This window comes from Eptesicus fuscus, chromosome 5 (assembly GCF_027574615.1).
Source record: "Eptesicus fuscus isolate TK198812 chromosome 5, DD_ASM_mEF_20220401, whole genome shotgun sequence".
Lineage (NCBI taxonomy): Eukaryota > Metazoa > Chordata > Mammalia > Chiroptera > Vespertilionidae > Eptesicus > Eptesicus fuscus.
In genome coordinates, this window is record NC_072477.1 from 72,153,214 (window position 1) to 72,180,243 (window position 27,030).

The window sequence follows — 27,030 nt, forward strand, 5'->3', positions numbered from 1 at the left end:
CACCTGTCAGAATGGCTAGCATCAACAAATCAACAAACAACAAGTGCTGGTGAGGATGTGGAGAAAAAGGAACCCTTGTGCACTGCTGGTGGGAATGCAGACTGGTGCAGCCACTGTGGAAAATAGTATGGAGTTTCCTCAAAAAAATAAAAATGGAACTTCCATTTGACCCAGTAATCCCACTTCTAAGAATATATCCTATAAATCAGAAACACCAATCAGAAAGGATATATGCACCCCTATGTTCATAGCAGCACAATTTACCATAGCTAAGATTTGGAAACAGCCTAAGTGCCCATCAGCAGATGAGTGGACTAAAAAACTGTGGTACATCTACACAATGGGATACTATGCTGCTGTAAAAAAGAAAGAACTCTTACCATCTGCAACAGCATGGATGAACCTGGATAGCATTATGCTAAGAGAAATAAGCCAGTTGGAGAAAGATAAATATCACATGATTTCACTCATTTGTGGAATAGAATAAACAACATAAACTGATGAACAAAAATAGATACAGAGACATAGAAGCATCGAACCAACGGTCAAACCTCAGAGGGATGGCAGGGGATGGTGGTGGGGGGGTGTCAATGGGAGAAAAAGGAGACATCAACCAAAGGACTTGTATGCATGCATATAAGCATAACCAATGGGCATAGACAGTAGGGAGGTGAGAGCATGTGCTGGGGGGCGGGAGCAGGTAGGGAGGGGTCAATGTGGGATAAAGGAGACATATGTAATACTTTCAACAGTAGAATTTAAATTAAAAAATATCAACCACAAGGTATAATTATGAGAATTACATGAATTGATATGTAAAACATCTAGTATGTCTGGTATATATATGGTAAGTGTTCAGTAAAGGATAACCATTATGGAATCTTCCATCATAGAAATGGAGAAACTGCGGCAGAATGCGTGGCAATAGTTTCTGACTACAAATTAAACAGGTGCAGCTATTAGCTAAGTATTTGTATCCTGAAAGCAAACCAGCTATTGCTATTATCCTGAGACTTAGCAAACCAAAGAACTCACCTCAATTACTCTGATTCTAAAAGTCCTTTCTAGAAGCTAAACTTTGGTACAGGTATGAGAAAAATCCCTCAACCAAACAAATAAGAGAAACTATTTACATTTCAAAACAAAGGTTGCATCTATTGCCTTATATTTTTTCTAAGTTTCAGAGAGGTAATTACTATAAGTAAAAGTTACATTTCATATATTACTGAACTTGGGATTAAGTATATATTTTTTCATATTAACCTTGTTTTTCTGATAACTAAAATTACATTTGTTTCTTATAGAAAATTTATGTTTATACACTTAAAAATTATATTTCCTATTGATGCTGTATGTCTAAAAATACAAAGAAAAAGTGAGACTCGCTGGCCATTTAAATATTTTTACCATGATGTAGTGAAGACATAATTGGACCAGGTAATGAAAACGATCACATACAAAACTCTCGGCCAGACCATAGGGACACAAAGGCAGTGATGGCTATCATTTTTACTGCTGTGTCCCTGGGCCTTGAGACAATAGCTGGCATGCATATACATGCCATAAATGAATGGAGACCTAGAGAACAGAATTGCAAAAAAAAAAAAAAAATCCTTTACTTTCCTAAAATACTGTTCACTGGAATTTCTTGACAACGTTGAGCTCACGAGGCTGCATAGGCATTGCAACCCTGTGCAGTTGCACAGGGCCCGCAGGCTTCACGCCCCGTCATTGTCATGAACATTTTCCCGTAAGTTACCCCACACCTTGTGCAGCTGAACCCACCTAAGACTTTATAGGACATTTACAGTCATTTTTATTAACAAAGGGGGACACTTTTCAACTCTCTTTCCCAGGGGACATTTATTACATGAAGAAAGGTAAATTTGGTTGGCTCGAGTTGACACCTCCCTCTGAGGTTCATTTATCTGACTGTGCTGTGATCATTCCTAGGCACCTGCCTTGTACACTAGACTGTAGGTCCTCAAAGGCAGGGGGTACAACTTCATTGTCTTTCTTTCCTCAGCATCTTGTACAGCACCTGGCATATAGTAGATGATCAATGAATACTGAATAAATAGGTGAATAAAGGATTATAAGTGGCTAACCTCTAAACCAGGGGTCCTCAAACTTTTTAAACAGGGGGCCAGTTCACTGTCCCTCAGACCGTTGGAGGGCCGGACTATAGTTTAAAAAAAACTATGAACAAATTCCTATGCACACTGCACATATCTTATTTTGAAGTGAAAAAACAAAACGGCAAAAACACCCGCATGTGGCCTGCGGGCCGTAGTTTGAGGACGCCTGCTCTAAACTGTAAGAATTCAGACATCAAGAATGGTTATGGGGAAAACATGCAAGTCCATTAAGATCCATTAAAACAGCTCTAGCCAGTTTTGCTCAATGGATAGAGAGTAGGCCTGTGGACTAAAGGGTCCCAGGTTCAATTCCAGTCAAGGGCACATGCCCGGGTGGAGGGCTCGATCCCCAGCAGGGGGCGGGCAGGAGGCAGCCAATGATTCTCTCTCATCATTGATGTTTCAATCTCTCCCCCTCTCTCTTCCACTCTGAAATCAATAAAAAAAATATTTAAAAAAGATCCATTAAAATATAAAGTTCCTTAATGTCACCTGACTACAACATCACCAATGCTCAAAACTGATGCTTCGAAATGCAAACCAGCAAATTTTCACTAGATTCTCTGTATGTTGTTAACAATAGAGTCCACGTCATTTTTTTCGAGGGCAAGGCTGTTTCCCAGCTGCTTTTGTATCATATCTATGATAAGAAACAAATGCTTAATATCATGACAATCTAGCTAGATTTTGAACACTGGAAGGGCAGAACACAGAGGTAGATCTTAAAAACTGCTTTGACCTCACTAGAGATTGATGGTCTGTCTGTCTATCTGTCTATCTATCTATCTATCTATCTATCTATCATCTATCTATCTATCTATCTATCTATCTATCTATCTATCTATCTATCTATCTATCTATCTATCTACCTATCTATCTATCTACCTACCTACCTACCTACCTATCTCTATTGCTTGAGAATGTTCTACAAAAATGGTGGGCAAAGTGTCCTACACTTGCTGCAGAAACTCCAGCAGCTGCTGTCGTTGACAGCATTACATGTACTTGGAGTCAGTGTTCTGGTAATCATGTGGGAGAAGACTGCTAGCTGGAGGTCTGCTGTGTGCTCCACCTCAGAGGGCTTATATACATTTAAGTTCACTTGCTAACATTTGTAAATGCAGAGCTTTCATGTAAGAATTCGCAGCTCTGACCTCATAAAACTGGAAGGTTCAGCAACATCCAATGGCATTTCTGTGCTGCAACCTCTCAGTTCCTGGCACTTCCTGCCACTCTCTGCCACCCCCGCAGCCCTGTGACTGTCAGCCATGCTATCCGTCAGCCTTTTGCACAGTTGGTTTTCCTATACTCTGCACACTTTGCCCATTTTTGCTGCCTTCCTGGACTCTCTAAGCTTTGAGGTTTGGGCTGGGAGACTTACTGGAAGGCTACTGTGATACTCCAGGAGTGCAGACCACTAAAAGGGTCTTCCAATCCATCCTCCTGCCGATGGACATGCTCTCAATTAATAATGCATAACTCACTCAGCCAGCATGGCTCAGTGGTTGAGCATCGACCTATGGACCAGGAGGTCATGGTTCAATTCCCAGTCTGGGCACATGCCCAGGTTGCAGGCTTGGTCCCCATTAGGGGGTGTGCAGGAATCAGCTGGTCAATGATTCTCTCTCATCACTGATGTTTCCATTTCTCTCTCCCTTTCCCTTCCTCTCTGAAATCAATAAAAATATATTAATAAAATAATGCATAACTCTAAAAATGTCACTTCTCTGTTTGAAAACTTTCAATGACTCCCATACTGTAGCCAGAATAACAAAGGTTTTCTGAAAAGGGCCAGATAGTAAATATTCCAGGCTTTGTGGTTCATATGGTCTCTGCAGCTACTCTGCTGCTATGGTGTGAAAGAGCCATAAGAAATACATGTATGAACAGCAATGCTGTGTGTTCTAATAAACTATTTAGAGAAACTGGTGGTGAGATGGATTTGGCCTATGGGCCGTGGTTTGCTGCTCTTTGAACTAGATAGTATACGATTCAATTCCTTATGCTCGCAATCAAAGCTCACCCACTTTCTAAACTTAGTTTACTTGTCTGTTTTACCTTTAAAGACCCAGGTCTGGTTTTATATTGTCCTTAGACAAATCACTTAAACCCTTTGAGATTTAAATTTTCTCGCGTGCTAAAAGTGGGCATAATACCGCACCTCAGTAATACAATCACTGTGAAAATTAAAAAATATACTGGTATATGATTACGTAGGTCCTTGGGTTACGTCGGAGATCTGTTCCTACGGCGCGATGTAACATGATTTTCGCTGTAAGTTGGAACCCACCTACATAAGCACCTACGTCACTCACATGGAGCACATACACAGCAGTAATGAAGTGAAACAGTAAAACAAATTTAAAAGAAAGGTAACAATTCCTGACCTTTACTTGTGGTAAATAAATAATAAAAAACATAAAGCACATATGTACATACGTCGAAATGACGGAACTTTTTTTTGTTTTTATGAATAAATGGGAGATGGGGATGTAATCATGAAACAATGTACGTCGAGTCTAATGTAATCTGAGGACTGCCTGTACTTACCAAATATGATTATTTTCCTTCACCTCCCTGTGGCTTCCTGTCCCAAGCAAACCACTCACCATTCCTTGTACAAGGCTTTTCTCACCTCTGCATCTTGCTCTTACTGTTCCCTCAATGACTTCCTTACTCATTTCCATGTGCTCAAATTCCTCCCATTCTTCTCTTCCCAGCTTAAGTGCCCAAGTCATGAAAGCTTCCTTCATCTCTCTTAGCCAGAAGTAACTGCTCTTTTCTCAAGTGAAAGGGCACTTTGTGCCTCTCTGAAGGCACTTAGGACTTTTCATCTAAGGACTGCCTAGGTGTCTTATTTCCTTTACACCACTGGGAACACTTGAGGACAATGATCACACCTTATGCATATCTGGTCTCCTCCCTGTTCCTACCCTTAGCACTGCGCTGCACACAAATCAGTTATTAGCAGATATCTAAGTAACAAATGAATGACTTGCATTGACAGTTTTTCTTCCCTACCTTAAAAAAAGTATAAATGTTTAGTAAATACCTAGAGTAGTAGAATGACTATCCATGCCATCTATCCTTGGGGAACAAAAGTAAAAACATTTAAAAGTCTAGTTCCAGGGAAAAACCAAGATGGCGGCATAGGTAAACACCTGAACTTGCTGCCTCGCAAAACAACTTCAAAACTACAACTAAAAGACAAAACGGACATCATCCAGAACCACAGGAAGGCTGGATAAGTGGAAATTCTACAACTAGAAGGGAAGAGAAAAGCACACGGAGACTCAGAGGAGCTGCGGAAGTAAAGGCAGAGGTACGGAGGCACGCACGCAGAGAGGGCTGGCAACTGAGTCCGCGGCTGTCTTTTTTAAGCGGGAGGGAGACACAAGCTCCCGACTGCTCTGAACTCCAGTTCTGGGCGAGACTCTGGGACCCAGACTCATAGGGAGAGAAACTGGACTGTCTGGCTTCGGGCAGAACTCAAGGGCGGCTTTCTCTCAGAGGTGCTTGCAGCGATTACCATGGAACACTGAGACCCGGGGGCCTCTTAGGGCAGGGCTGATGGGAAGCCATTGCTGTTTGCTCCACCCTGAGACTCCGCCCCATCCCAGCTGTGCACAGAGGCTTTTGCATATGAATGGCCTGGTCCTTTGAAACCTAAACTTACCTAACAAACTGCAGCTGAGTCAGTGAGACCCAGAACATCCAAAAGAAGGCCCAAGGCCCCACAGCAGCTTGCATTGCTTCACAGCTGGGCCTCATCTGGGCACCTCCAAAACCCAAACAGAGAAGAAGAATCTGCAGATCTCTCTGTAGCTCCTGCTGGGTGGCCTCAGGCAGAGGCTAAATTAGCACCTCCTTGGAGATCCAAGAACCAGTGCACCCAGGGATCAGAGTAGGACCATCCAGATTACAACTCCTCAGATCCATAAGGGAGACACTCAGGGGGCAGACTCAGTGAGCACCAAAGCCCCACTGAAGCAAGTCTTGCCTCATAAGGGTGTCTCCAGCACACTTCTCCCATCATAGACACAGCTGATCCTCACAGCCAATTGGCCTGTAGGTCAATTCCTCCCAGTGATACCAATAACAATCTAGGCTTAACTACAACAAGACTGTGCACACAGCCCACAAAGGGGTGCACCAAGAGTGTCCACCTCAGGTAACTGGGGAGGCTGAGCCACTGGGCCCTATAGGACACCTAGCACACAAAGCCACTCTATCAACTCAGGGAAGCAGCCAAAATGAGGAGACAAAGAAACAGGTCACAAATGACAGAAATGAAGGAAAGCAAATGACTGGATATAGAGTTTAAAACCACGGTTATAAGGTTTTTCAAGAATTTTCTAGGAAAGGCCGATAAATTTAGCGAGACCGTTGAGGATATGAAAAAGGAGCAACTAGAAATTAAGCATACACTGACTGAAATAAAAAATAATATACAGAGATCCAACAGCAGACTAGAGGATCGCAAGAATCAAGTCAAAGATTTGAAATACAAAGAAGCAAAAAACACCCAACAGGAAAAGCAAAAAGAAAAAAGAATTCAAAAATATGAAGATAGTGTAAGGAGCCTCTGGGACAACTTCAAGCATACCAACATCTGAATTATGGGGGTGCCAGAAGAAGAGAGAGAACAAGATACTGAAAACCTATTTGAAGAAATAATGACAGAAAACTTCCCCCACCTGGTGAAAAGAGCAAAAGACAAAGAGAGAATATTAAAAGCAGCAAGAGAAAAACAGTTATCTACAAGGGAGCACCCATAAAATTGTCAGCTGATTTCTCAACAGAAACTATGCAGGCCAGACGGGAGTGGCAAGAAATATTCAAAGTGATGAATAGCAAGAACCTATAACCAAGATTACTCTACCCAGCAAAGCTATCATTCAGAATTGAAGATCAGATAAAGAGCTTCACAGATAAGAAAAAGCTAAAGGAGTTCATCACCGCCAAACCAGTATTATATGAAATGCTGAAAGGTATGCTTTAAGAAGAGAAAGAAGAAGAAAAAGGTAAAGATAAAAATTATGAACAACAAATACATATCTATCAACAAGTGAATCTAAAAATCAAGTGAATAAAAAATCTAATGAACAGAATAAACTGGTGAATATAATAGAATCAGGGGCATAGAAAGGGAGTGGACTGACAATTCTCGGGGGGAAAGGGGTGTAGGGGGTGCGGGAAGAGACTGGACAAAAATCGTACACCTATGGATGAGGACAGTGGGGGTTGGGGGTAAGGGCAGAGGGTGGGGTGGGAACTGGGTGGAGGGGAGCTATGGGGGGAAAAAAGAGGAACAATTGTAATAATCTGAACAATAAAGATTTATTAAAAAATAATAAAAAAACAGATTGGATATTTATGTTGACATATTTGGGTATAGTGCAACATATTTTGTAAGCAAGCAGTTTCAATAAAGTTTGGTCTTCCTCTACTAAAAAATAAAATAAAATAAAGGTCTAGTTCCAGTTACTGATTAGCTGATTGAGTCCTAATAAGGAAACAGAAAGGGTGCTCGAGGCCACCCAAATGTGCTGTTTATACATGTCAACTTATATTCCAGAATGTCTAAAAGTCGCCACATTACTTTGCCCACAAAGACACTAAGGCTCAGATAGGTTATAGGCAAATTCTAATTTTGGTTTCAAACCTTATATGGCATCCCCCTTCGAAAAATAGATACATAAAGAAAATAAGTTAGAAAGAAAATTACTATTCTTAATTCATAAATGCCTCAGTAAAACAGAATTCTGAAAACCCCATCTTTCTTCTTTTCTTTTTTTTTTATACTGCATATGATCCCTACAGAGTTATTGAGGGCTTCAGTAAATTTCATTTGTTGCCAAAGTCTACTGAGGAAAGACACGGAGTGAGATGAGACAGTGATGCATGCTTTCTGATGTTCCCACTTAACCCTCACTCTGTGGCAGTGATTTGTAGCCTTGGTTTCATAGGAAAAGTACCTGGAGAGGGAATTTTGTTCCCAATTAGAAAGTAGAAAGCTACAAGAGACACTAGTCCCATCCTAATGATGAAAATAGCTAGAAAATGTATAAAATCATACTTTTTCTTTTCTAATATATTTTTAAATTGATTTCAGAGAGATGAAGGAAGAGGGGCAGAGAGAGAGAAACATCAATGAGAAAGAGAAACATCAATCAGCTGCCTCTTGAAGGCCCCCTACTGGGATCTCAGGCATGTGCCCGGATGGGGAATTGAACCGGGACCTCTCAGGGCATGGGACAACACTCAACTAACCAAGCCACACTAGCCAAGGGCAAAAAGTCATACTTTTTCTTTATCAAATAGCTGGGATCATGTGGCACCTAAGTGAACTGCATCCTGAAGAGTAGCAGGCCTTTCCACTTAGAGGCTAGGCACCCCAGGACTACAACTTCATCTGAGAGGTCGTAACACTGGGCATATTGTGGGCTTTCTACAGGCCAGATTTATATGCCCACAGCTAAATCAAACCAATTCAGAATGCAGCCATGTAAGACTGAAGAAGTACAATGTCTTTGTTCTTTTGACATTCAGTGTTTCATTGATTCATGGTGCACAAGGCAGAATATACTGAAATCAGCATGAAGTTTATATAAGAGAAGTGCTGTAATTTTTCACCATAGGAATGAACCACACCAACCAATCAAGAGATACATGAAATTATTGAGAAGGTGAGGTAGATAGAGTGTTTAGACTCTTTTATACTCCTTGTCACTATTGGAAAAACCAACATTTTAGAGCAATGTTTTCAAACTGTCTTCGAAAGAGCCTTAACGTTCAACAAAGATGTTTCAGGGAGAGGAGGAAGAGTTAGGGGACCTTCTAGACCCCTAACATCTGCAAGCCCTGCTTCACCAGAAAAGCTTTATTTTATCTGTTTTATATATTGGGGCTTCTTGCATGTTTTCATTTGGACAAAAAGAGCTCTGCTGGTTTTTGTTTGTGTGTTTTTTTAAAATAAAAAGTTGGAAAACCCTTGTGCATGGAATTCAATAGAACCCATAGAAACCCCTCAGGGGGAAGAAAAAAAATAAACAGCTTTGTCTTTAGGAGAATGATAGCCAATAGAAGTCCTTTTCCTAAAGAACTATTCAGAGATATCGTGGAGGTGGACAACCAATTTAAGAAGACAATGTGTTTTGCCCTAGCTGGTTTGGCTTAGTGGATAGAGCATGGGCCTGTGGATTGAAGGGTCCTGGGTTGATTCCAATCAAGGTCACATGCCCAGGTTGTGGGCTTGATCCCCAGGAGGGGGCATGCAGGAGGCAGCCGATCAATGATTCGCTCTCATCATTGATGTTTCTCTCTCTCTCTCCCTCTCCCTCTCCCTTTCCCTTCCTCTCTGAAATAAATAAAAAATATATATACTAGAGGCCCGGTGCACAAAATTCTTGCATGGGGGTAAGGGGGGTCCCTCAGCCGTGCCTGCATTTTCTCACAATCCGGGACCCCTCAGGAGATGTCCGACTGCTGGTTTAGGCCCAATTCGGCCTAAACCGGCAGTTGGACATCCCTCTCGCAATCCCGGACCACTGGCTCCTAACTGTTCACCTGCCTGACTGCCTGATCGCCCCTAACCCCTCTGCCTACCTGCCTGATCGCCCCTAACCACTTGCCTGCCTGCCTGATTGTACCTAACTGCTTGCCTGCCTGCCTGATTACCCCTAACTGCCTCTGCCTTGGCCCCTGCCACTGCGGCTTCATCTGGAATGACATCTGGAAGGTCATTTGGCTGTCCAGTCTAATTAGCACATTACGCTTTTATTATTATAGATATATATAGAAGACAATGTGTTTTGAAAGGATGATTCTTCTGACAGCCAGAACCACTAGATTTGAGATTTTGGGCTCTAGTAAAATATCACATGTTTAAAAATCAGAAACATGGCCAGTTCTACCACTCTTCCCTGCTCCTTACTTTCCAGATATGTTCTAATGCTGAGAGATCAAAAGTCTTTGGCAAATACTTACAGACAGGCCCTCTGGGGATGGATTCATATAAGCTGAAATGTGGGGAAAAGTAAGTGCCCATAGGGACATCCTCTTACTTCCCATTTATAAAGACAGGAATGACCTCACATTTCATTATGGTTCATTTTCTTTATGGTTTTGCTTGGAATTTTGCATGATCTTCCTGATTGTGATCTTAATGTACTTTTCAATTTCTATTTGCTTCTTTTTTATAATAACCCTGGAATAAAAATGAAATGGATCCATCTGATTGCATCCTGCCCAAGTTTCCTCCAAATTTAATTCTGTGACTACAATTCTCTCTCTCTCTCTTTTCTTTTTTTTTTGTGTGTGTGTGGTGGGGGGGGGTGGGGCGGGGGGGGGGGGGGCGCCGGGCAGGTGGAGGGGTCATCTCCTCTTTTCCTTTTCCTTTTGTTCCCATTCTGAATAGCTTTCTGAATTGTAACAAAACTGTTAGCCTATTAACTTCTGAATAACTCTTAAGTATGAGGCCATGTCATATTTTTAATGAAAATATCACATAGGCAACTAGTTGGTATCTGGACATAACTTATCTATCTCAAATCATGGCTCAGGGTGGGGGCATATACTCTAAACAGTGGAGTTAATTTTAGTGTTTAAAAATGAATCAATGTTATGGAAAAGGCAAAATGATGAAGACAATAATAAGATCAGTGGTTGTGGAGCACCAGGGAGACATGACTAGGCAGAGCACAGAGGATCTTTAGGGCAGAGAAAATACTCAGTATGATATAATAATGGTAGATAAGAGTCATCATACATTTGTCCAAACACCAAGAATGAACCATAAGATAAACTATGGACACTGGGTTCATCTTTGTTTTTATTTTTTTAAAGGTACCATTCTGATGAGTAATGTTGATAATGGGGAAGGTTATTCATATGTGGGGACAGGGCATACATGGAAAATCTTTGTACTTCATTCTCAATTTGGTTATAAACCTAAAACTTCTCTAAAAAAAATTAAGTCTTTTAAAAGTGGAAAAAAAAAAGCACCTCACCAGGTGGCTCAATTGGTTGGAGCGTCATCCCATACACCAAAAATAAAAAGGTGTGGGTTCAATCCCCAGTCAAGGTGTGTACGGGAAGCAACTGATCCGTATTTCTCTCTCTCTTCCTCTCTCTCCCCCCCTCCTCTCTCTCTAAAATCAATAAAAACATATCCTCAGGTGATAATTTTTTAAAAAATGAAAAAAATACTATTCTAAACCGCTGTTGGTGATATTTATTAGAAATTCTCTTAAATGATAATGGATAATTAATTCATTTTAGCAAGTAGAGAAATATACAATCTGGTAATATTGCCAAGGCATACCTGTTAATACATCATTCACTTTTGTAATGCAGACAACAGGACCAAGTACAGAAGTTTTTGCCTATAGTGCTACCAGCCTCAAAGAGGAAACTATCAGACATCAGGTACTGTGTGATCTAAAAACATGAATCACTGCATGACCCGACACCGAAAGTCACATTGGTGGATAAAGGCATTGCAGGGAATACAGTTCATGAAATGCATGGTGGTAAAAACATGAAATTGGACCAGCCATAATGTGAATCTCTTTAGAGAAGACTTAATATCCCTCATCACTGAAGAGAGGAGATTAAAATAGTCTAGAAGCGGGAAAGGCAGGCTCTGTGCACCAGCATTTGTAGTAGTGGGCCTCCAAGCCAGCATGCCACAGAGAATGCCTAAAAAGTTTTCTAAAAAGCAGGATCATAAAAGTGAAGGTCCCGACCACTATACCACTAGACTAATCCTAAAATTCAGACATGTTCATCTGAATCTCTCTAACAAGGACAAAAACTCTTCATTCTGGTGACTATTTTAAAATACATGGAGAAGCATGATCATCAAGGAAACATGAGAAAAACATGCCTCTGTTGCTGGCCCAGTAAATTCTGGCCTTGGACCCTTTGAATGGTGGATAAGGTTTTGGTGGGATGGAAAAGGCATTGGTACCTACTGCAGATTGCACTTGTAAAATAACTTGCCAGTCTGACTACCCAATGTGGGTTGGCTTTACCAATCATGATGAAAGAGCTTCTTCTAACAGCAAATGATGACATCTTTATGGTCTCCCTTTAGGAAAAATAGTCCCAGAAGAGGTATAAGAAGCTGCAAAGATGAAATACCAACTGGCTATTTACTCTTTGCCATGATCTCCTTGCAGCCTTGAAGTAAGTAGCGTCAGGCTGAGGAACAAAGAATACCATACAAAGAGACTTTGGAAAGGTGTGGAAGTGCCTTACTTAATTAAAAAAGTTCAATACATATGATTTATGCCACTTTAGATGGCAAAGTTTGAGGTTAATATCTTCCTCCTCCCCTACAAATAGTATTTTTTATTTGTCTCCATTAAATATCTGAATTTTAAACAGACTATTGGACTAGGGCCTCATATCCATCAGCTCATTCAACTTTAGCACCTGTCTCATCCATCCTCAGTAGCTTTTCCCGAACTGCTGCCTTCACCAGGAAGCTCCATGAGTTTTCCAAGTCAAACTTGGGCTTCTCCAGCATTTTGACTTTTCTAACAAGACATCATGGAGCAGAGAAATAGAATGGTAGGGTTTTTCTATGTCTCTCCCAGCGCTCTCTGGAATCAGTTTATTGACCACTTCTTTCAAGTCATTTGCCTGCACCTCTCGGGTCATGATTTCCATCATCTTGTTCAGGACTTGGCGGACCTGCTGATGCTGAGCACAAGAGGACTTCCGGATCTGATGGTTGCAGTTTTTTAGATAGATAGATAAAATAGATAAAGCAAATAACCGGGAAAATAGATAAAGCAAATAACTGGTTGTCTTGACATCGGTTGTCTTGACATCAACATGAGCTTCAATCATGCGCTGCCATGTTTTGACCATGGAGCACCTTTTGTCATGGGTAAGATCCTTGCCATGGAAATTAGGTAGTTTTTGCCCTGAACATCCTCAGTAATTAGTCTGAATGTTCTAAATGCAACTTCATCATTCTGCAGATCAGCGAGGCTCACTCCAAAAACACAACCCTTGAGACCATTAGATGCGATTTTGGTTCCTTGAGTTCTCGTGACTAGTGTTTTTCTATCTTTTGTATAGAATAGAGCTGGTGCTTTCACATCACACCAATCTTTCTTAGAAAATGGATCAACCACTTTCTTCTTGGCTGCCCTTCGGCCGCCTTTCGTAAGATGCCTGTTCTTGCTGACAGCCAGGGTACTGCCAAGAGAGCCAAAAAGGAGGGTCACATCTTGGTCTTTTCCTCATGAGGTTTACATGAGGCATTAACATTATAGAGTGGTTTTGAATGTTGTGCTTTTAGAAGGACTTAGGCCATGCTCCAGCCACTGCCTGGTAACCTGAACATCAGAAATAAGGCTGTGTGTGCTCTCTGGGGTTTGTTTGGGGCCTTTTGATAATCCTCAACTCTCCACTAGGAACTATCCTCAGTTCACTGAGTCAGCTTGTTTCTCCATAGCCAGGGGAAAAGGGGCTCCTGCCCAGCTTTAGTTCTAAATTACTAAGTGCAATCATGGACACCTGCCAGGGGCTGTGGAACCTCCCTGATTTCTATCCTCCTGGACAAAAACTCCTTCACTAGGTATTGCTGAATTCTTTTTAAAAAAATATATTTTTTATTGATTTCAGAAAGGAAGGGAGAGAAAGGGAGAGAGAGAGAGAGAGAGAGAGAGAGAGAGAGAGAGAGAGAGAGAGAAAGAAAGATCAATGATGAGAGAGAATCATTGATTTACTGCCTCTTGCATGCCCCCTACTGGGGATTGATCCTGCAACCTGGGTATGTGCCCCTGACCAGAATCCAACCCAGGACCCTTCAGTCCAAAGGCTGATGCTCTATCCACTAAGCCAAACCGGCTAGGGCTATTGCTGAATTTTTGATATGACTATTACACATGGATAATAGTTATGAAAGAGAATGAAATCAGTCAGTCTTGACTGTCAGTAAAACACAAACAACACGAGGGCCAAACTCCTTAATTCCTCAATGTAAAGAGTAATTTCTTTCTCATTACAGCAGCTGATGAAAACATTATTGACTAGTTTATGTTTCCAAAGGGTAAGAAAATAAAATGGAAAAAAGAGCCATAACAATATGAAATAATGAGTAAACCCATAATCATGTTTAAAATAAAATGGAAAAAAGAGCCATAACAATATGAAATAATGAGTAAACCCATAATCATGTATCTCAGACACACCAACAGGACCACAGACTTGAACGGACACACACTCTCCTATGCTCATTCTCTCTTCAGAGTCTGACCCCTGACCCCGACTACCCCACTACCCCCGTGTTTCTCCCCAGGTTGGCCTCACCAGCAGGTCTTACGGTAGATGAAAAGACTTAGTTCCTTACACATCAGAATCTAGTCTCTAAAAGTTAGTCCATCATAAATCAGCCCACCACTTCTACTTCCTAAATTTGACCATTTCCCTACCTCATTCTTAAGAGACTTTTCTATTTACAAGGAAAAAAAGTCTTCTTACAGACCAAATTTCACCAGCTACACAATCAGCCACTTCATGGTTTTAGCGGGCTATCACTCGTAGCACCCAAACACATTTTGACTGCAAATGATTAATGGCAGAACAAAAGCCGCTTCCGTTTGCAGAGCCTCTCCCCCAGGCCACAGGGGAGTGGAAGTGGGGAGGTGGGGGGTCCCTGGACTTGCCCTGGAATGCATGATCAGTTAAAGCCAATCACTCTGCACTTGGTAGACGAAACACCCTGAGCCGCCCGGCGATTTAGGTGCGGAGTGAAAGGTAACAGCATTGCATTTCCTTGTTCAGGGAGAGGTAGGTGTCTGGGAGACAGATTGGAAACCGAAGGCGGCCCTGTGTCATAAATCTGCACATTTAATTGCAATGCACGGTTAGTCTTTGGAGGGCCTTTCCAATCCTGATAATGAAGACATGCATGTGCTCGTAGACGCCAACTCCCCCCTCTTTGATTTTGAAATCTGCACCACCTACCAAGTCTCACCAAACAACGAGAGCTGATCAGAGGCTCTTTGCGCAGTGACTAAAACAAAAGGGTGAGGGAACAGGGGAGATTATGTGGAGCAGGCAGCCTTTCTGGCGCCCCTTAAATCATACTTCCCGGGCAGACCCCTATTCCATCTAGTCTATGCCCAAGGCAGGAGCTGTCAGGAGGCCCACAGATAAGCAATTTAGAAATATTCTAGCTGAATGAAGGAGACTTACTTTGGGTTTCCACTGCTGTCTGCCAAGCTAGGGAAATAGAGTGCAGACAGATGCTCTCTAAGGTTCTTATTTGAGCTCCAAAGAGGTTTGAGGCTTGGCACAGCCATGAACCCCAAGGATCTTCACTTTCTTTTTTTAAGACAAATTGAAAGTAATACAGTCAAGAACAGAGAAGGTGATTGTTTTACTCCATTGACTAATCTTTCTTGTCCGGAACATGTCTATTCTTTTTAACAAAGCTCTTAAGATTTTAAATCCTTGGAAAAAAGCAACCCATATGGGATGTATTTGGGGAATTCGACCACCAAAATCCAAATAAATAAGATCTCTCATCTATCAGCAGCAGACAGAAAATTCTGTAATCAATTTCAACATGGCAAAAGAAATCACAGTGATTGTTTATTTGTTCAACAAATGTTAATTGAGCACCTACTATGAGTAAGGACATAAAAGGTGCTACAGAGAAAATGAAGTAGAAGACTTTGCCATGGTCTTCTAGGGCTTATGATTTATTTAAGGGAGGAATTGCCTGTAACTAAAAGAATGAAAAAGAAATCACTGGTGCTAAAATTGAAGAGACAGAATTTTGGAGGAAAGTCAGCTCACAGAGATTGGGTAAAACTTCATGAAGGAGACAGTATGTGATCACTAGATTAAATTCTTCCAGAATAGGGTTTCATAGCTTGTACAGCAGTTAAAACATACTAGTAATAGGTCTTTTAAAAGAATCTGTTTAAATCAAGCTGATTAAGCTGCAAATTTATATTGTGGAAATGCAAAATGCAAATGCAGGTGAGGCTGATGTAGACTGAGCACGCAGAGAGGGAAACAGAAGACCCAGCAGTTAGGCTGGCCCCACAAATCTCACTCTGTCATTCTACCAAAACGTGTGTTGAGCCTCTCAAGTCCAGGCCTTTGCCTTGTGATCTCGAAGAATGTTCTTACTCCTTTCTTCTCTAAGTAGCTGAATTCATCAGTTCTGTCAATGCCCAGCTCATTTCCTATCTAAAATCACAGTAAATCAGGGTGGGAAGAGACCTTCAAGATCACCTAAGTGCAGCAGTTCCTAAACTTGACTGAGAATGTCGCAAGATCTGCTGGGGAGGTATCCTTCTCCCTCCCACCTACAAAGCTTACCCTGGGATTATAATTAAGTTTGTGTACATTTGCACAAGGCTCTCCAAGAGATTTGGCAGATATGCCACATTTGCAAGCCACTGATCTCCAACATTCCCCCCGTGGCTCCTGAATCCCCCCGACAATTTTCTGCCTCGGCTGGTCCTGTGTGTGACTAAACATTTTTCTAAGACCCTCCCTGGCTTTCACGTTGCTTTGGGGTCACTTCCTCCTTCAAACTCTTGCACTGCCGAGGATCTTCCACGCACACTTTAAATCACTTTGTTCTATGCTGTGAAGTCCTTTCTACATCAATAAACAATTACTAAACTCTGTGCTGAAGAATGCACCATGGAAGACAGAACAAGGAATGGGTTTCTATTGAACAGGTGGGAAAATACACACAATTGTTAAAAAAAAAAAACCACAACCAACAAGTTGCAATGAAAGATGGAAGAAAAGTATGTTGTCAGAGACCAGAAGAAAGGGTAGTTCTACTTAGAGGCAACTCAGAAAATTTCTAGAAGAGCTGGTTTTGGAGGTAGTCCTTAAAGGATGACAATATTTTGACCAACAGGAAATAACCAGGACAGTGCAATGTAAAGAAATTATCCAAAGAGAATTCACGGAGAGAATGTGCAGGTGTGAGAAACAGTGAGTTTTACATGCGGGCTGAGGATATAGAAAATGAGATTGAAAAGTGAATTAAGGGAAATTTTTTGGAGGCTCATGCTCTAATTTTGGAGGGAAAGTGGAAAACTTGAAAGAGCTCAGGCTTTAGTGTCAAATAAGACCTAAGTCCTTTCCCCCATACTGTTGCTCACTGGTAAAACTGTAACATTGGCAAATCGTTTACTCTCTCCTGTGCTTACCTATGAAATAGCAATACACCCTTTTAAAAATAATTTTTAAAAATATATATTTTTATTGATTTCAGAAAGGAAGAGAGAGGAAGAGAGAGGGAGAGAGCGATAGAAACATCAATGATGAGAGAGAATCATCAATCGGCTGCCTCCTGCAGGTCCCCTACCAGGGATCGAGCTCACAACCCCTGGCATGTGCCCTTGACTGGAATAAAACTCAGGACCCTTCAGTCTGCAGGCTGATGCTCTATCCACTGAGCCATACCAGCTAGGGTGCAATACACCTTTTCAGGGCTGTTCTTTCAAGGACCCAACAAGTTAATGAATATAAGTACCAACCTTATACATATATGGCTAATTCTCTTCCCTTTATTTCATTAGTAATAGAAAACAACAGAACATGTTTGAAGAAATAGATGTGATCTAACTTAGGTTGTAGAAAGACAACTGGATACAAAAGAATACTGAAGAGGAAATAGAAAAACTATAGGCAGAGAGAACAGGTAGGAGGATGTTTTAATAATCCAGGTGAGAGATGGATTAGGGCAAAGCCACTGTAAAAGCAGGGTAAAGCAGAATATCAACTGAGGAGGCAAAACTGAAAAATCAGCAACTGGTGGGAAGTGAATCTTATAGCATTAAAAATGATTCAGGTTTCTAGCCTGTCTCTTGCTACTAGGAAGATAGTGGTGCAGTTGAAAGTTAGGGGACTCAAGAAGAGTAGGCCTCTGAGGGGACAGAATAAATTCTTACTGGGATGTACTGAACTGCAGGTGAAGGTTGGGCATCCTATGGGAAGGTCTGGTGTAATTTAGGAGACTTGGGTCTGAGAATTAGAACTAAGAGGTTGGCTCTGGGTAAGAAGACTCAGGAGGCCTTCGCAAAGAAGTGATAGATGGAGCTGTGAAAATCATTGGGACTAGCTGGGGAGAGGGTATCCAGCAGAGAAGAGGAACACTAAGATCTGAATCCTGGGGGAAGGCTACTTAAGGTATAGAAGGAAAAGAGGAGTTAATGGAGATAAAAGAGAGTGACCACCTTCCCAAAAACATACTCAGAATACTATGAGAGCCATGGGGCATTTCAAGATGGAAGAAACTATCATCAGAGTCAAAAGCTGGTAGTGGTAAGGAGTTAGAAAAAGCTATTTGACTTCACAATTAAGAAAGGTGGCAAAGTCTCCTAATGGTCTCAACATCCTTTTTATCCTGCTGCCTCTAGTAATAGAAACCATGAGTCTTTAGCTGGGCACATGGCTCCCAGATAAACCTACATTTCCTGGTCTTTCTTGTGTACGGCCATGAGACTATGTTTTGCCCAATGAAATGTGTGTATCTTCCAAGCCACATGTTTAAAAGTAAAGGGTGTGCCCTCCCCTTCCTACTGGCAGGAACTTAGCATTAATGGTGCTGGTGGACGGGATGTGAGCCATTTTCAACTTTGTCAGTAAGGACCTCATCTTAATGATGGCTGCCACAGGACAGAAGGAATCTGAGACCCTGACATTCAAGCAACTTACACTCAAATTATTATGCAAAAGTAAATTAAATATTTCTTGTTTAAGCCCTATTGGATTTGGCTCACTGGTTAGAGTGTTGGACTGAAGAGTCTCGGGTTCCATTCCAGTCAAGGCCACATACGTTGGTTGCAGGCTTGATCCCCAACGGTCAGGACACGTGCGGGAGGCAACCAATCAATGTGACTCTCTAACATCGATGTTTCGCTCTCTCTCGCTCTCTCTCTCTCTCTCTCTCTCTAAAAATCAATGGAAAAATATCCTCAGGTGAGGATTTACAATAACAAAATTTTCTCATTTAAAAAAATATATATATTTCTTTATTGATTTCAGAGAGGAAGGGAGAGAGGAATAGAAACATCAATGATGAGAGAGAATCATTGATCGGCTGCCTCCTGCATACCCCCTACTGGGGATTGAGCCCACAACCCAGGCATGTGCCCTTGGCCAGAACTGAACCTGGGACCCTTCAGTCTGCAGGCCGATGCTCTATCCACTGAGCCAAACCGGCTAGGGCAAAATTTTCTCATTTAAGCAACATTTATTTTGGTCTTTGTTATGGCAACTGAGGCTTTGTCCTTAATGATACAGGAAAGAATGAGCATATGCTAAGGAAAAAGAAGTGAAGACATTAACATAAACTCTTCTTTTAAGAAGCCAAAAGGAAAAGGAGAGCAAGAGAGAACAATAGTTTCCATAGGAAAGGGACTCCAAAGAGGTGTTTGAGTTTTTTAAAAATCAATGATTTTCATTCTTATCATTTTAAAGTCTACCATCTCCTCTCCTTATTCATAGCATAGTTTTAATTTTGCAGAAGTAATTTTAAATTTATTGCTTGGGAAATAAGCAGTTTTATTTTTCATGATTATGGTAATTTTGTTTATAAGTTAGCTCTTTGGGACATTTACTGTTTGTGGATTTGTACAGAGCTGCCTTCAAATGTGACTTGGGGAAATTCAAAGTTTTGCCATCAACCAGAGGGTGATTTGTATTATTAAAGGGGTCCCTTGAAATATGAAGCTTCTGAGCAGTTAAGTGTACACAAACCATTTAACCACATAAGAGAGGGCCAGGGAAGAGAAAGTTAAGTTGTGAGAAGTTACTGTAATGATCATGTTTGCATGTCAGCAGGAAAGCAGATTTCAATAAATAAAAATGTTAGTTCATGGAATTATTTCCAGGAAAACTTCCTCATCTGAAGAGAAGAATTCCTACATCGTCTACACTGCAATCAATTGCCCCTTTGTGGGCTGAGTGATGGTCTCTCTAAGTCCCCAACTCCTGCTTCTAAAGTGACCTGAGCAACAGAGAGCTCTGAGAACAGCTTTTGGGGTAACCCCACAGCAGCTCTGAACCATCTGCTGTCAAGGGAATGGCAGTTACATAATTAACCATAATAGCTGCAAATGATATAGTTACAACAAAACCCTGTTGGTATTTAGCTAAACTAAAAAAAAAACAATGGTGTAAATTATAGCTATGTGTATAATAAAATTTCTTATTTGCATTTCACATAAAATTCACCAAGCTCCTTATTCACTCATTACTCACCCATTATGGGTTTTTTAAATGGCACTTTGAAAGTTTGCTTTGGCTCGGGGTGAATTATTTGCCAAGACTTTATTCCTGGAGTCATGACTCCTCGGGGACTTCTTTACCTTTTGGCAAATTCATAGCTCATTTTGTGGGTGGTAGTGGTTTGTGGCCGCTATGTATGCATGTGTGGTCATATGAGGGGAGTAGTCTTAGGATATCCTAAATAGTAGAACATTTCATAAGGAAGGGTCCTATATCCCAGAGTAATTAAACAGAAAAAAGAAAAAGTAGAAAATGAGTAAAGCATAGTAATAAACATAGCAGCAAAAATTAGGTTGGTTCCTTCCAATTATGCATGTGCTTGAATAATCTGCTGACTTAATAGGTGGAAGAGATGTGCATTACAAATATCCATGGAATGTTTGCATATCAAGAGGCACAAAAGTGCATGAGAAGGTACAATTGAGGCAAAGCTGTTTCTGAGAATAAAAATCATGAGGAACTTTAATAAGCCATAAGTGCAATGTTGGATACAGATGAGCAGAGGAAATTATTTTTTTTGTATGTACACTTTCATAAAAAAATGTGGTCTTTAAGGCCAACATCAGTATTTTAGGGGAAGAACTGGGGCATAAGACAAGGTAGCTGTAGACATTCACCAATTCCAAGAGGGCAATGAAAATTCTTCCTCCCCAAACCTCCCCGACTCACTGCAAGACGTTGGCTTGAAATATCTTCCAATGGAGTCCCTAATGAGCTCAAGACTAAAGGTAAAGAGTAATTCCGAAATGAAACACAGTTTTTGGAATAGTAGAAAAGTAGTTTGTAGATTTAGAGAGATTTCAAGCTAGAAGAGATCATGGTGTACATTTAGTTGCTGCTTCCTCCCAACCTATCCACTTTACAGATGTGATATGTCGTTGGGTCCCCCAAGAAATAATAAGTGACTGGCCAAATATTGTGTAGCAAAATAATGGCGTTAGAATGCTGGTTTCTAACTCTCTATCTAAAGGTCTTTTTCACACCACTGAGCACACGCTGCCTGTACTCATAAGGGGTAAGGGAAGGGCCTGGTACATTTCACTGGAGGATGAGTTCCAAGACTAGGGGCTGCATGAGAACTGGGTGGGTGACAGAAAGAAGATCTAGGGGTGGTGCATTATGCATTTGTGCCTGGACACAGACGTTTCCTATGTTGCCTAATATTGGCTTAAATGACAAGGAAAGCTAAATGCCATCAATATACCATCATAAAGTAGCTTGCTCTTTTCCTGGGTATAGTTAATCTGCAGGTAAACCATATCGCTCACAAGGCACAAGAACAATGGGCACTTTTATAGTCATTTGTGTGTTTAGAGGTTGTGCTGGGTCTCACAATGGACAGTTGTTACCCTGACATGGAGCCGCATCAATGCAATTGTGCATCAGGCTAATGAATGTGTTTTCATGGAAAGCATACTAAGCAGAGCAAGAGGTAAAGCATCTCCACCACCTGAAATTGACCTCAAGTGGCTCAAGGTAGTTTCAATACTTCCATTCCATTTTGAAGTGATTCTGTCCATTTAAAAACACTATTATTGACCCTTCATTTCCCCCAATATCTGGGGTTTTAGTTGGGCTTCAAATATATCTAAAAATCAAGTGGGTGCAATTTCTCCTGATGCGATCCGAACCAGTTTTCTTTTTCCTTATACATACAAGCCATCAGGTTTTCATTTGAATTTTTCTTCTGAGGATGACTTTGTACTATGTTATGTTACCTCGTGACATTTAGTGTTGTTGGGATTTATTGGATTTCTGGGAATTAAATAATAAAAAATGATAATATCAAACATCATTAATTAGGTATCAAACAAAGTAATATTGTTTCTTATTTTAATTACAATAGAATTCAAGTTAATTTACTTATTTTACCAGAGTAATATGGGATTCCAACCGTTTAAAATCTAAAATCTTTAGCAGACAGAGGACAATTATAAAAAAATCGTCACTTCACAAGAAAATCCGGGATATTAATCAATTTGTTTAAATGCCTGAGCAGTAATAAACATAATGTGCTAACATCTCTTAGCAAATAGATTTTTGTAAACAAGCTGCTTCCAAGAATATTTTATGAGGCCTCGTTAACATTCAGAGATGCTGCTGTTTAGGTTGGAAACCTCGGTGATCCATCTCGCACAGCGCGGCTGGAATGAAGAGACCCCTGGAATCGCTCAGTGAGAAGAACTGGAGAGGGGCCTGTGAAGTCATGACCCTTGGAAGGTGTTGGTTTACAGAGTGTGAAGTGGGCAATTCACCAGCTGCACCCAGGAAGCGGTGCTGCAAATGCCTACAGCTAGGAGTCAGAGGACACATCATTTTAAAGGACGCCAGCCACCACCCCTGCAGACCCACCATTTATCTGGTCTAACTTCAGTGACAGGGGAAAGAAACTTCTTAAGTTAGAACACATTTGCATATTTTGACTGAAGATTATTACAACGAAAAGCAATCAATTACCCTCTCAGTTGTTTTTGGTTTTTCGGCCATTTTAGGGCTCCAACCTCAAGGACACATTTAGTAAGGACTATGCTCAACATGTGAGGCACAACATGTGTGAGGCCACACATTCAGAGCTCACTGCTGGTTTCCTGGCTGTCAGGTGTGGGCGTGGGGAGGGAGAGGAGCTTGGCGCTACCACTTTCCTATGAAGCTCACAAAACAGAATTTATTCCTTGGAAGCTAAAAGGGTTAAATAAGCGGCTGCAGGGCAAGAGCAAATGAGGTGGGTGTCAAGGTTCTTAGAATTTTTTTTCATGTTATTATCAATGATCTTTTTCTTTAAAATGTCACTTAACTATTTCTCTGCTTCCGCTTCTCCATATAATGGATGTACTAACGTTAATTCCCATGTTCCCAAAGAGGCAATGGTGGAAAGATACGTTGATAAACATTTTTAAAGCTCTTTGACTTCCTTAGAAAGAAAGCAGGCTTTTGAAAGAAGAAAATATTTAGATACTCAGCAATACTGGGTCAAAAATCTCTAACTTTTGATCACTTTTAAAAATAGCTTTTTTAAGGTGAAATATATTAGTGTATTGTGTGTGTGTAGATATATTATGCATATGCCTTTTCTCTGATTACAAAGTAGAGAACAAAAGTACTGAACTTAGGAATTTTAGGTCTCAATTTTAGTGAGATATAGATGCTTTGATTAAATAAATCATTTCCCTTAATTGGTAGAAGTTTTTTTTTGTCTCCTTCCACTCTACTTTGAGTGACACTCTTATGCATCTGTTCTGCAGGGGTAGTAGCAAGACCTGTTTGAAGTTTAAATCTGTGACACCCTCTGTAGAACAGTGGCAACCTGATCAAAACAGTGATCAAGCAGAAATGCTCTCTTTCTAAGAATGAACACACACACACACACACACACACACACACACACACACACACCTCCCTGCATTCAGAGCCGAGGTTTTCCTTCTACCCCCAACTAATAAAATCAGGAGGCTGCAATGAGGCTGAGCGGCAGGCAGTTTGATGTCCCCAGCAGGATACGGGGAGTCAGAAGTGGCGCTGTAAATCCAGAGCGGGCCTTCAACACTGTGTTAAGTGTGGCCCGAGTCTCAGAGATTTCCCTTTGATGCAAGTTCAGTATATTAATGGGAAAAGCATTCACTTTTATTTGTCTGTACTGTCTGCGACAGCAAGGCTGCCTCATTTAGCCTGGGCCAACATGAAAATACACAGAGAAGCAATCTGTTGCAAATTAGCACAGCTCCCCTTTCATTTACTAGCTAGTAATTGGAAGGGGTTAAGAAAGTGTAACTTATCGGACCACGTGAGGGTATCTGCTTGTGCGGACAGCAAGCCTCCCCCGAATTGCCCTAGGAGCCCTGAGGCAATAATCCTTCCTCATGGCCACTTGGCCTGAAAGACAACACTGACGCGTGTGAAATGTGCGCGCTGTGCTAGGTCTGAGAAGGCAGTTTGCTGGACTCCCAGAGGGGGTATTTGTGACTCTGTCGGAACTTACCTTTCTTTAGATATGTTTTTACTCTCCCGTTTCCAAATCGTCTTGAAGTCACTGCAGAACTCGTACCACACCATAAACACGTAGTTTGGAGTGATCTCCTTCTCACCAGACTTTGGCTTCATCCCAAAATATCCCACTGTCGTTTCAAAACTGCAACAGGCAGGAGGGGAAAACAGAGTGAGGGAGAGGGTGAGAAACTGTCAACACCATTAGGGTGGTGGGGGAACACGGGGGGCGGTTTCCCACTTCTCCACTCTCTGTCTCCATTACCCATTTGCTCAAATCCATTTTCTAAGAAATTCCATTTGACTGGGGATACTCCCAGACATATCTTATCCATGTAAAATCCAGCATGTGTAAGTCCAGGGGGTATATAGGTAAAACTTTTTGAGTTTGGTTCTTCATCTCCAACCTATGTCATGTACCCGCTCTTCACTTGAAGTCTAATGATGACGGGGAACACTGCTGGCATATTGACTCTGTGGCATTAAGCAGTGGTCAGTTAGAGAGCCCAGTGGGAATAATTAACCTGTTGAGTGTTTCATGGAAAATCAAGACTGTTCTCTCCTATTCTGGTACCCTCTGGCGTTGTAACCTGGGGCCAATCACTCAGCATCAGACTCAATTTTCTCAAGGGTAAAATAAGAGACTGAGCCTCTATGATCTTTAAGAAGGCTACATTTTTAAAGCTTTATATGATACAAGAATACAGACCACCAAATGCACAAAAGTATATGTACAGTTGAGGGCATAGCAAGGTTTGGATGGAAAATCATCTTTGATCTTAATAAATGATCTCCAATCTGGTCCAGGTTTTGCAAAGTAGATTCCCAGATATCACTAAGAGCCTCCTGACCTACCCCATGGACTCTCACACCAGACTAGCCGGGCCTCCCAAGCAGCCCTTCTTGGAGGCACTAGCTTTGCAGCAATTTATAGCTCTGCACTCAATCTTTCTACCCAGCCACCCCCACCCACCCCAAGCCTCACAAGCTCATTTGCCATGAGCAAGAACACTTAAATAAATGGCTCCCTTTTCTAGGGTGTTGGAAACTAATCAAAGCAGGAATGGCTGGCCAGGTTTATTACTACTCAATGCTCTATCATCTGTTCAGACACAGCATTTTTTTGTGGCCATCCTGAATACTGAGTTCCTAATGGAACTCTATTCAATGGCGATTGTAAAACCCTGAAGCCCCGTTACTATTACGGAGCATACTTTCATCTCGTTCTCAGTTATTGGCCAATATGTATCTCATAAGATTTTACCACAGTTCACAGATGAACTGTTAATTGATTCCATGGCTATGATTAGGCGAGATCCAAGCTGGGGCTGCAGCTCTGAGTCCCATAAATTCTTTGTGCTTCTGTAAATAATAAATCTGTTTTTAATGCAAATTAAACTACTGGTCAGGGAATTTTGGCTCCCAGTTATTAAAAGACTGGAAGTGTATAAGTGGAGAAAGGCAACAACTGCAGTAATTTCTTAAGGGACTCTCTTATAATACCAAACATGCATATTTTGGCGCAAAACCAGCAATGGAAGGAAGTAGCAATGTCCACTTTCACCCAGGCGGGACCCATTTTGTGGCAAGCAGAATACTGATAACACCAAAGCACACTCTATGGCATATAGTTCTATTTCATTCAAACTGAAAATTATATTAATGTAGCATGGAAATGCATTGTAGAGAGTTTTGTGAGCTATAGGAAGCGGCCATGGTTTTCTTACGGAGTGCTGGGGCTTTTGAATCAGAAGAGAATTACATGTCAACTTGTCCAATGTTCTCATTTTACAGATGAGGAAACAAAGACCTGGAAAGACTGAATGTCCCTTTTTATTGGCAGCGTTGGGCTAATCTTGGGCCTCCTGATTCTCAGGGAAATGCTTTTTCCTCCCTCCCTCCCTGTGGCTCATGCTGGCTGACCTGGGCATTCAAGAAATACAACAGTTTTCCCCCCATTTCCACTTTAGACACAGTTGTCCCTGTATCTTCCATAACGCGTGTTACCCCCAGCAAAGCGCATCATTATTTTCTTCTCTTCCAAGATGCTCACCTTCTATACAGAAACATTTTTCTTTGTGCATTAATAGAGAGGAGAAAGTCTTCCATGGTGAGCCTTTAGGGGAACAAACGGTCTTCCTACAGCCCAGCAGGACACAGTGAAGAGCACAGAGCCCCAGTCCGGGCTTCTCGGGTCACCCCACACCTCGAGCCTTATTGGGAGTCTCGAGGGCAAGACCAAGGCGGTGCACGCACTGGTGCAGTTGCAGAGAATGGCAGCTCTGTTTGGGGGCTATCGCAGAGCTTGAGGAAAGCATGCCGTCATCCTGAGGCCTCGCTTTCCCCGACTCTGAACTGAAGCTAACCATGTACCTCCCCCTCTCCCCTGGGAGCTGTGAGGTGCTGCTTACTCACCCTCAGAGGGGGCGAAAAATAAAGGAAAGGCAGAACTTCAGCATTTCCCCGCGATGTGCTTTGGGAACTAAGAAGGCAAGCGAGCCTCTTGAGAAGAACCAAAGTAAACAGAGTCGCAGAGCATGGCCTGGCCTTGGCACCGCAGCCGTGACGGGGAGCAGCTGCTCCGAGGTGCGCCTTGTTTGAATCCCGTGCTCTTCCTTTG

At 41.6% G+C, this 27,030-nt stretch overlaps 1 protein-coding gene across 3 annotated transcripts in view; it reads right to left on the reverse strand.

Moving 5' to 3' along the window:
* Nucleotides 1-27,030, reverse strand: part of FMN1 (formin 1) — a 402,801-nt gene that overhangs the window by 15,850 nt on the left and 359,921 nt on the right. For all 3 annotated transcript variants that reach the window (XM_054716379.1, XM_008142957.3, XM_008142958.3), the window contains one exon: nucleotides 24,406-24,555. In XM_054716379.1, the coding sequence (XP_054572354.1) occupies nucleotides 24,406-24,555 (150 nt within the window). The remainder of the gene's footprint in view (nucleotides 1-24,405; nucleotides 24,556-27,030) is intronic.